Genomic DNA, 12,487 nt, shown 5'->3' with positions numbered 1-12,487 from the left:
AGGGTTAGAGGTAGGCCCTGGGTCAGGGTTAGTCTAGGGTTAGAGGTAGACCCTGGGTCAGGGAGCAGGGTTAGTCTTCAGTTAGAGGTAGGCCCTGGGTCAGGGCTAGTCTAGGGTTAGAGGTAGGCCCTGGGTCAGGGTCAGGGTTAGTCTAGGGTTAGAGGTAGGCCCTGGGTCAGGGTTAGTCTAGGGTTAGAGCTAGGTCCTGGGTCAGGGTCAGGGTTAGTCTAGGGTTAGAGGTAGGTCCTGGGTCAGGGTCGGGGTTAGGGTTAGATGTAGGCCCTGGGTCAGGGTCAGGGTTAGTCTAGGGTTAGAGGTAGGCCCTGGGTCAGGGTTAGTCTAGGGTTAGAGGTAGGTCCTGGGTCAGGGTTAGTCTAGAGTTAGAGGTAGGCCCTGGGTCAGGGTTAGGGTTAGATGTAGGCCCTGGGTCAGGGTCAGGGTTAGTCTAGGGTTAGAGGTAGGCCCTGGGTCAGGGTTAGTCTAGGGTTAGAGGTAGGCCCTGGGTCAGGGTTAGTCTAGGGTTAGAGGTAGGCCCTGGGTCAGGGTCAGGGTTAGTCTAGGGTTAGAGGTAGGCCCTGGGTCAGGGTTAGTCTAGGGTTAGAGGTAGGCCCTGGGTCAGGGTCAGGGTTAGTCTAGGGTTAGAGGTAGGTCCTGGGTCAGGGTTAGTCTAGGGTTAGAGGTAGGTCCTGGGTCAGGGTTAGTCTAGGGTTAGAGGTAGGCCCTGGGTCAGGGTTAGTCTTCAGTTAGAGGTAGGTCCTGAGTCAGGGTCAGGGTTAGAGGTAGGTCCTGGGTCAGGGTCAGGGTTAGAGGTAGGCCCTGGGTCAGGGTTAGTCTAGGGTTAGAGGTAGACCCTGGGTCAGGGTTAGTCTAGAGTTAGAGTTAGGCCCTGGGTCAGGGTCAGGGTTAGGGTTAGATGTAGGCCCTGGGTCAGGGTCAGGGTTAGTCTAGGGTTAGAGGTAGGTCCTGGGTCAGGGTTAGTCTAGAGTTAGAGATAGGCCCTGGGTCAGGGTCAGGATTAGATGTAGGCCCTGGGTCAGGGTCAGGGTTAGTCTAGGGTTAGAGGTAGGCCCTGGGTCAGGGTTAGTCTAGGGTTAGAGGTTGGCCCTGGGTCAGGGTTAGTCTAGGGTTAGATGTAGGCCCTGGGTCAGGGTCAGGGTTAGTCTAGGGTTAGAGGTAGGTCCTGGGTCAGGGTCAGGGCTAGTCTAGGGTTAGAGGTAGGCCCTGGGTCAGGGTTAGTCTAGGGTTAGAGGTCGGTCCTGGGTCAGGGTTAGGGACTAGGGTCAGGGTTTTAACTCACCACTCCGCCATGCGTTTCTCCAGGGCGGGGAGCAGGAACTGCTGGTGGAAACAGTATATAGAGCAGATGTTGGAGAAGATGCCCGTGACCACGTCTAGAGGGAAGGAGGCGCGGGAGCGGGCCTCCTCCAGGAGGGAGGAGCAGAACACCTGGTCCAGGAGGTACAGACGAGACACGTAGGCCTTCTCTGTGTGGAGGAGCTCATTGGCTATGTTGAACACACGCTGCTGCACCGACAGCTGGGATTGGTCAGAGAGAGAGGGAGAGAGAGAGAGAGAGAGAGAGAGAGAGAGAGAGAGAGAGACACACACAGACAAGCACACGCAAGTAAGCATGCAAGCAGACACACAGACATAGACACATACACACAGAGACATACACACACAGAGACACACACACACACACACACACACACACACACACACACACACACACACACACACACACACACACACACACACACACACACACACACACACACACACACACACACACACACACAAACAGACACACACACACAGGGACACACACACACACACACACACACACACACACACACACACACACACACACACACACACACACACACACACACAAACACACACACACAGAGACACACATAGAGACACACAGACACATACACACAGAGACACACACACACACACACACACACAGACACACACACACACACACACACACACACACACACACACACACACACACACACACACACACACACACACACACAAAACAGACACACACACACAGGGACAGCCACACACACACACACACAGACACACAGAGACACGCACATAGACACACACACACACACACACACACACACACACACACACACACACACACACACACACACACACACACACACACACACACACACACACACACACACACACACACACACAGAGACACACATAGAGACACACAGACACACACACACACAGACACACACACAGACACACACACACAGAAGAAGTTTGATCAGTATCTTGACCAAGTCCAAAATAACAAGTTGTCATGGTAACAACACTGGACAATGTTGATTGTAAGAACACAGCATCGTGTTTGTATATTTTTCAGATGGTTCGTAGGACTTTAATAAGTGATGCTAAAGACGAGTCCGGCCTACCTCTGTAGAGTCCTGCCTGTCTGTTTTAGGCAGGGCCAAAGGCAGCAGATCCATCATGGGGTTAATCAGTTCAATTGTCTCGTCCCCACTCCCTTCCTCCAAGTCACTGTCCCCCTCCGAATCTCTCCCCCCCTCAGCCGACGCCCCCTCTCCCCCCGGACCCTCGGCATAGCCGGAGGAGGAGGAGCTAGAGAGGCGTGGCAGCGTGGGGGCGGGACTACAGTGGTAGATGACCCGGTCCTCGTCGCCGGCGAAACACAGCTCCTCACTGTGGGACGGAGAGCTGATGCTGTCGATGCCAGAGTCCCGATTGGCCAGCTTGCCGTCCGTCTGCGGCTGGAGGAGGGGCAAGTGGTCAGAGGGGATCTCTGATTGTCTCTCTGATTCTGACCCCACCTGCTCCCTCATCTCCATGGTGTCCGTGAGTCTCTCCGAGGCGCTGTAGCCAGACTCCATGGACAGACGCTTGTCAGAGATAGAGCACAACGTGCCTAGTTCATTATCATTGTCGTCCTCTGGTACCTCCGTCTCCCCCGGCAACACATTAACCAGCACAGCCAGCCCCTGAGGTAGATCCTGGAGCTCCTGGAGGTCTTGAGAGGAACCAGGGGGCCAGACCACGGGGAGAGAGCCCAGAGGGAGCTCTGAGGCTGGGGGAGAGAAGAGGTCCCCTCCTGGTCCCGTCTCGAGGACCCAGGGGGTGCAGAGACCCCCTCCCGTGATATCAGGCACCACAATGATCTTCTCCCTGTAGAGTAAACACAGATTTAGAATAAAGTCTTAAAAAACTGGAAGAACTATATTATCTGGTAGAGAAAATCAATGACTCCTAAGTGGACAGTTATATACTATAGCTACGTCATTAATAACTCTAACTATGTCATTAAGTACTTGGAACTACACTACCGGTCAAAAGTTTTAGAACACCTACTCATTCAAGGGTTTTTCTTTATTTTTACTATTTTCTACATTGTAGAATAATAGTGAAAACATTTAAAACTATGAAATAACACATATGGAATCATGTAGTAACCAAAAAAGTGTTAAACAAATCTAAATATATTTTATATTTGAGATTCTTCAAATAGCCACCCTTTGCCTTGATGACAGCTTAGGAAACACTCTTGGCATTCTCTCAACCAGCTTCATGGAGGTAGTCACCTGGAATGCATTTCAATGAACAGAAGTGCCTTGTTAAAAGTTAATTTGTGGAATTTCTTTACTTCTTAATGTGTTTGAGACCATCAGTTGTGTTGTGACAAGGTAAGGGTGGTATACAGAAGATAGCCCTATTTGGTAATAGACCAAGTCCATATTATGGCAAGAACAGCTCAAATATAGAAAGAGAAATGACAGTCCATCAATACTTTAAGACATGAAGGTCAGTCAATATGGAAAATGTCAAGAACTTTGAAGGTTCCTTCAAGTGCAGTCGCAAAAACCATCAAGCACTATGATGAAACTGGCTCTCATGAGGACCGCCACAGGAAAGGACGCCCCAGAGTAGAGGACAAGTTCATTACAGTTACCAGCCTCAGAAATTGCAGCCCAAATAAATTCTTCACAAAGTTCAAGTAACAGACACATCTCAACATCAACTGTTCAGAGGAGACTGCGTGAATCAGGCCTTCATGGTCGAATTGCTGCAAAGAAACCACTACTAAAGGACACCAATAAGAAGAAGAGACTTGCTTGGGCCAAGAAACACAAGCAATGGACATTAGACCGGTGGAAATCTGTCCTTTGGTCTGATGAGTCCAAATTTTAGATTTTTGGTTCAAACCGCCGTGTCTTTGTGAGACGTATGATCTCTGCATGTGTATTTCCCACCGTGAAGCATGGAGGAGGAGGTGTTGCGGTTTGGGAGTGCTTTGCTGGTGACACTGTCTGTGATTTATTTAGAATTCAAAGCACAGTTAACCAGCATGACTACCACAGCATTCTGCAGCGATACGCCATCCCATCTGATTTGGGCTTAGTGGGACTATCATTAGTTTTTCAACAGGACAATGACCCAAAACACACCTCCAGGCTGTGTAAGGGCTATTAGACCAAGGAGAGATATGGAGTGCTGCATCAGATGACCTGGCCTCCACAATCCCCCAACCTCTACCAAATTGAGATGGTTTGGGATGAGTCAGACCGCAGAGTGAAGGAAAAGCATATGCTCAGCATATGTGGAGCTGGTTGAGAGAATGCCAAAGAGTTTGCAAAGCTGTCATCAAGACAAAGTGTGGCTATTTGAAGAACCTCAAATTTAAAATATATTTTGATTTATTGAAAAAGAAATGTGGTTACTACATGATTCCATATGTGTTAATTTATAGTTTTGATGTCTTCACTATTATTCTACAATGTAGAATATAACTAATATAACTATAACTATGTCATTAATCACTTAGAACTATGTCATTAATCACTTAGAACTATGTCATTAATCACTTAGAACTATGTAATTAATCACTATAACTATGTCATTAATCACTATAACTATGTCATTAATCACCATAACTATGTCATTAATCACTATAACTATGTCATTAATCACTATAACTATGTCATTAATCACTTAGAACTATGTCATTAATCACTTAGAACTATGTCATTAATCACTATAACTATGTCATTAATCACTATAACTATGTCATTAATAACTATAACTATGTCATTAATCACTTAGAACTATGTCATTAATCACTATAACTATGTCATTAATAACTATAACTATGTCATTAATCACTTGGAACTATGTCATTAATCACTATAACTATGTCATTAATCACTTAGAACTATGTCATTAATCACTTAGAACTATGTCATTAATCACTATAACTATGTCATTAATCACTATAACTATGTCATTAATCACTTAGAACTATGTCATTAATCACTATAACTATGTCATTAATCTCTTGGAACTATGTCATTAATCACTATAACTATGTCATTAATCACTATAACTATGTCATTAATCACTATAACTATGTCATTAATCACTATAACTATGTCATTAATCACTATAACTATGTCATTAATCACTATAACTATGTTATTAATCACTATAACTATGTCATTAATCACTTGGAACTATGTCATTAATCACTATAACTATGTCATTAATCACTATTACTATGTCATTATTCACTTAGAACTATGTCATTAATCACTTAGAACTATGTCATTAATCACTATAACTATGTCATTAATAACTATAACTATGTCATTAATGACTATAACTATGTCATTAATCACTTAGAACTATGTCATTAATCACTTAGAACTATGTCATTAATCACTATAACTATGTCATTAATCACTATAACTATGTCATTAATCACTTAGAACTATGTCATTAATCACTTGGAACTATGTCATTAATCACTATAACTATGTAATTAATCACTTGGAACTATGTCATTAATCACTATAACTATGTCATTAATCACTATAACTATGTCATTAATCACTATAACTATGTCATTAATCACTATAACTATGTCATTAATCACTATAACTATGTCATTAATAACTACAACTATGTCATTAATGACTATAACTATGTCATTAATCACTTAGAACTATGTCATTAATCACTTAGAACTATGTCATTAATCACTTAGAACTATGTCATTAATCACTTGGAACTATGTCATTAATCACTATAACTATGTCATTAATCACTATAACTATGTCATTAATCACTTGGAACTATGTCATTAATCACTATAACTATGTCATTAATCACTATAACTATGTCATTAATCACTTAGAACTATGTCATTAATCACTTGGAACTATGTCATTAATCACTATAACTATGTCATTAATCACTTGGAACTATGTCATTAATCACTATAACTATGTCATTAATCACTATAACTATGTCATTAGAACTATGTCATTAATCACTATAACTATGTCATTAATAACTATAACTATGTCATTAATGACTATAACTATGTCATTAATCACTTAGAACTATGTCATTAATCACTATAACTATGTCATTAATCACTTAGAACTATGTCATTAATCACTATAACTATGTCATTAATCACTATAACTATGTCATTAATCACTATAACTATGTCATTAATCACTTAGAACTATGTCATTAATCACTAGAACTATGTCATTAATCACTTAGAACTATGTCATTAATCACTATAACTATGTCATTAATCACTATAACTATGTCATTAATCACTTGGAATTATGTCATTAATCACTATAACTATGTCATTAATCACTTAGAACTATGCAATTGGTTCCATTGTAGGCCTACCATGAACACTGAGGTCAGCTCAAATACTTGACCTAAGTTTGATCCTGAGAATGACGTCTCACCTCTCAAACTTCTCGATGAGGGAGAGCACGCATGCGGTGGGGGAGGAGCTTCCCTCAACGCGAGGGAGTGTTGGGGGTTGGCTGGCTCCTCCCCCTCTGGGGTCTGCAGGTAGAGGTCTACAGGGTGGAGGCAGAGGGAGGGGCTTGTCTGGGGCGCGGGGGCGTGGCCTAGCAGCACCAGCACTCTGCTGCAGGTGAGGAGGCTTTGGGGGCACTGAGGAGAAATAACACAACATACAACATGTTACTGACTGAGGAGAAATAACACAACATACAACATGTTACTGACTGAGGAGAAATAACACAACATACAACATGTTACTGACTGAGGAGAAATAACACAACATGCAACATGTTATTGACTGAGGAGAAATAACACAACATACAACATGTTATTGACTGAGGAGAAATAACACAACATGTTACTGACTGAGGAGAAATAACACAACATGCAACATGTTACTGACTGAGGAGAAATAACACAACATACAACATGTTATTGACTGAGGAGAAATAACACACCATGTTACTGACTGAGGAGAAATAACACAACATACAACATGTTACTGACTGAGGAGAAATAACACAACATACAACATGTTACTGACTGAGGAGAAATAACACAACATACAACATGTTACTGACTGAGGAGAAATAACACAACATACAACATGTTACTGACTGAGGAGAAATAACACAACATACAACATGTTACTGACTGAGGAGAAATAACACAACATACAACATGTTACTGACTGAGGAGAAATAACACAACATACAACATGTTACTGACTGAGGAGAAATAACACAACATACAACATGTTACTGACTGAGGAGAAATAACACAACATACAACATGTTACTGACTGAGGAGAAATAACACAACATACAACATGTTACTGACTGAGGAGAAATAACACAACATACAACATGTTACTGACTGAGGAGAAATAACACAACATACAACATGTTACTGACTGAGGAGAAATAACACAACATACAACATGTTACTGACTGAGGAGAAATAACACTACATACAACATGTTACTGACTGAGGAGAAATAACACAACATACAACATGTTACTGACTGAGGAGAAATAACACTACATACAACATGTTACTGACTGAGGAGAAATAACACTAGATACAACATGTTACTGACTGAGGAGAAATAACACAACATACAACATGTTACTGACTGAGGAGAAATAACACAACATACAACATGTTATTGACTGAGGAGAAATAACACACCATGTTACTGACTGAGGAGAAATAACACAACATGCAACATGTTACTGACTGAGGAGAAATAACACAACATACAACATGTTATTGACTGAGGAGAAATAACACACCATGTTACTGACTGAGGAGAAATAACACAACATACAACATGTTACTGACTGAGGAGAAATAACACAACATACAACATGTTACTGACTGAGGAGAAATAACACAACATACAACATGTTACTGACTGAGGAGAAATAACACAACATACAACATGTTACTGACTGAGGAGAAATAACACAACATACAACATGTTACTGACTGAGGAGAAATAACACAACATACAACATGTTACTGACTGAGGAGAAATAACACAACATACAACATGTTACTGACTGAGGAGAAATAACACAACATACAACATGTTACTGACTGAGGAGAAATAACACTACATACAACATGTTATTGACTGAGGAGAAATAACACAACATGTTACTGACTGAGGAGAAATAACACAACATACAACATGTTACTGACTGAGGAGAAATAACACAACATACAACATGTTACTGACTGAGGAGAAATAACACAACATACAACATGTTACTGACTGAGGAGAAATAACACAACATACAACATGTTACTGACTGAGGAGAAATAACACAACATACAACATGTTACTGACTGAGGAGAAATAACACAACATACAACATGTTACTGACTGAGGAGAAATAACACAACATACAACATGTTACTGACCGAGGAGAAATAACACAACATACAACATGTTACTGACTGAGGAGAAATAACACAACATACAACATGTTACTGACTGAGGAGAAATAACACAACATACAACATGTTACTGACTGAGGAGAAATAACACAACATACAACATGTTACTGACTGAGGAGAAATAACACAACATACAACATGTTACTGACTGAGGAGAAATAACACAACATACAACATGTTACTGACCGAGGAGAAATAACACACCATGTTACTGACTGAGGAGAAATAACACAACATGCAACATGTTATTGACTGAGGAGAAATAACACAACATACAACATGTTACTGACTGAGGAGAAATAACACAACATACAACATGTTACTGACTGAGGAGAAATAACACAACATGCAACATGTTACTGACTGAGGAGAAATAACACAACATACAACATGTTACTGACTGAGGAGAAATAACACAACATACAACATGTTACTGACTGAGGAGAAATAACACAACATACAACATGTTACTGACTGAGGAGAAATAACACAACATACAACATGTTATTGACTGAGGAGAAATAACACAACATACAACATGTTACTGACTGAGGAGAAATAACACAACATACAACATGTTACTGACTGAGGAGAAATAACACAACATACAACATGTTACTGACTGAGGAGAAATAACACAACATGCAACATGTTACTGACTGAGGAGAAATAACACAACATACAACATGTTACTGACTGAGGAGAAATAACACACCATGTTACTGACTGAGGAGAAATAACACAACATACAACATGTTACTGACTGAGGAGAAATAACACAACATACAACATGTTACTGACTGAGGAGAAATAACACAACATACAACATGTTACTGACTGAGGAGAAATAACACAACATACAACATGTTACTGACTGAGGAGAAATAACACAACATACAACATGTTACTGACTGAGGAGAAATAACACAACATACAACATGTTACTGACTGAGGAGAAATAACACAACATACAACATGTTACTGACTGAGGAGAAATAACACAACATACAACATGTTACTGACTGAGGAGAAATAACACAACATACAACATGTTACTGACTGAGGAGAAATAACACAACATACAACATGTTACTGACTGAGGAGAAATAACACAACATACAACATGTTACTGACTGAGGAGAAATAACACAACATACAACATGTTACTGACTGAGGAGAAATAACACAACATACAACATGTTACTGACTGAGGAGAAATAACACAACATGCAACATGTTACTGACTGAGGAGAAATAACACAACATACAACATGTTACTGACTGAGGAGAAATAACACAACATACAACATGTTACTGACTGAGGAGAAATAACACAACATACAACATGTTACTGACTGAGGAGAAATAACACAACATACAACATGTTACTGACTGAGGAGAAATAACACAACATACAACATGTTACTGACTGAGGAGAAATAACACAACATACAACATGTTACTGACTGAGGAGAAATAACACAACATACAACATGTTACTGACTGAGGAGAAATAACACAACATACAACATGTTACTGACTGAGGAGAAATAACACAACATACAACATGTTACTGACTGAGGAGAAATAACACAACATACAACATGTTATTGACTGAGGAGAAATAACACACCATGTTACTGACTGAGGAGAAATAACACAACATGCAACATGTTACTGACTGAGGAGAAATAACACAACATACAACATGTTACTGACTGAGGAGAAATAACACAACATACAACATGTTACTGACTGAGGAGAAATAACACAACATACAACATGTTACTGACTGAGGAGAAATAACACAACATACAACATGTTACTGACTGAGGAGAAATAACACAACATACAACATGTTACTGACTGAGGAGAAATAACACAACATACAACATGTTACTGACTGAGGAGAAATAACACAACATACAACATGTTACTGACTGAGGAGAAATAACACAACATACAACATGTTACTGACTGAGGAGAAATAACACAACATACAACATGTTACTGACTGAGGAGAAATAACACAACATACAACATGTTACTGACTGAGGAGAAATAACACAACATACAACATGTTACTGACTGAGGAGAAATAACACAACATGCAACATGTTACTGACTGAGGAGAAATAACACAACATACAACATGTTACTGACTGAGGAGAAATAACACAACATACAACATGTTACTGACCGAGGAGAAATAACAGAACATACAACATGTTACTGACTGAGGAGAAATAACACAACATACAACATGTTACTGACTGAGGAGAAATAACACAACATGTTACTGACCGAGGAGAAATAACACAACATACAACATGTTACTGACTGAGGAGAAATAACACAACATACAACATGTTACTGACTGAGGAGAAATAACACAACATACAACATGTTACTGACTGAGGAGAAATAACACAACATACAACATGTTACTGACTGAGGAGAAATAACACAACATACAACATGTTACTGACTGAGGAGAAATAACACAACATACAACATGTTACTGACTGAGGAGAAATAACAGAACATACAACATGTTACTGACTGAGGAGAAATAACACAACATACAACATGTTACTGACTGAGGAGAAATAACACAACATACAACATGTTACTGACCGAGGAGAAATAACACAACATACAACATGTTACTGACTGAGGAGAAATAACACAACATACAACATGTTACTGACTGAGGAGAAATAACACAACATGTTACTGACTGAGGAGAAATAACACAACATACAACATGTTACTGACTGAGGAGAAATAACACAACATACAACATGTTACTGACTGAGGAGAAATAACACAACATACAACATGTTACTGACTGAGGAGAAATAACACAACATACAACATGTTACTGACTGAGGAGAAATAACACAACATACAACATGTTACTGACTGAGGAGAAATAACACAACATACAACATGTTACTGACTGAGGAGAAATAACACAACATACAACATGTTACTGACTGAGGAGAAATAACACAACATACAACATGTTACTGACTGAGGAGAAATAACACAACATACAACATGTTACTGACTGAGGAGAAATAACACAACATACAACATGTTACTGACTGAGGAGAAATAACACAACATACAACATGTTACTGACTGAGGAGAAATAACACAACATACAACATGTTACTGACTGAGGAGAAATAACACAACATACAACATGTTACTGACTGAGGAGAAATAACACAACATACAACATGTTACTGACTGAGGAGAAATAACACAACATACAACATGTTACTGACTGAGGAGAAATAACACAACATACAACATGTTACTGACCGAGGAGAAATAACACAACATACAACATGTTACTGACTGAGGATAAATAACACAACATACAACATGTTACTGACTGAGGAGAAATAACACAACATACAACATGTTACTGACTGAGGAGAAATAACACAACATACAACATGTTACTGACTGAGGAGAAATAACACAACATACAACATGTTACTGACTGAGGAGAAATAACACAACATACAACATGTTACTGACTGAGGAGAAATAACACAACATACAACATGTTACTGACTGAGGAGAAATAACACAACATACAACATGTTACTGACTGAGGAGAAATAACACAACATACAACATGTTACTGACC

The 12,487-nt window shown here is 40.0% G+C and overlaps 1 protein-coding gene across 3 annotated transcripts in view; it reads right to left on the bottom strand.

Annotated features, from left to right (window-relative positions):
• Positions 1-12,487, bottom strand: part of fgd1 (FYVE, RhoGEF and PH domain containing 1) — a 146,448-nt gene that overhangs the window by 60,957 nt on the left and 73,004 nt on the right. For all 3 annotated transcript variants that reach the window (XM_071373310.1, XM_071373311.1, XM_071373313.1), the window contains 3 exons: positions 6,792-7,005; positions 2,445-3,192; positions 1,298-1,536 (listed from right to left, as the gene is read on the bottom strand). In XM_071373310.1, the coding sequence (XP_071229411.1) occupies positions 1,298-1,536; positions 2,445-3,192; positions 6,792-7,005 (1,201 nt within the window). The remainder of the gene's footprint in view (positions 1-1,297; positions 1,537-2,444; positions 3,193-6,791; positions 7,006-12,487) is intronic.

Source organism: Salvelinus alpinus, chromosome 28 (genome assembly GCF_045679555.1).
Source record: "Salvelinus alpinus chromosome 28, SLU_Salpinus.1, whole genome shotgun sequence".
Taxonomy (NCBI): domain Eukaryota; kingdom Metazoa; phylum Chordata; class Actinopteri; order Salmoniformes; family Salmonidae; genus Salvelinus; species Salvelinus alpinus.
Note: the sequence above shows the minus strand (reverse complement) of the source record. Positions and strands in the feature narration are given on the sequence as shown.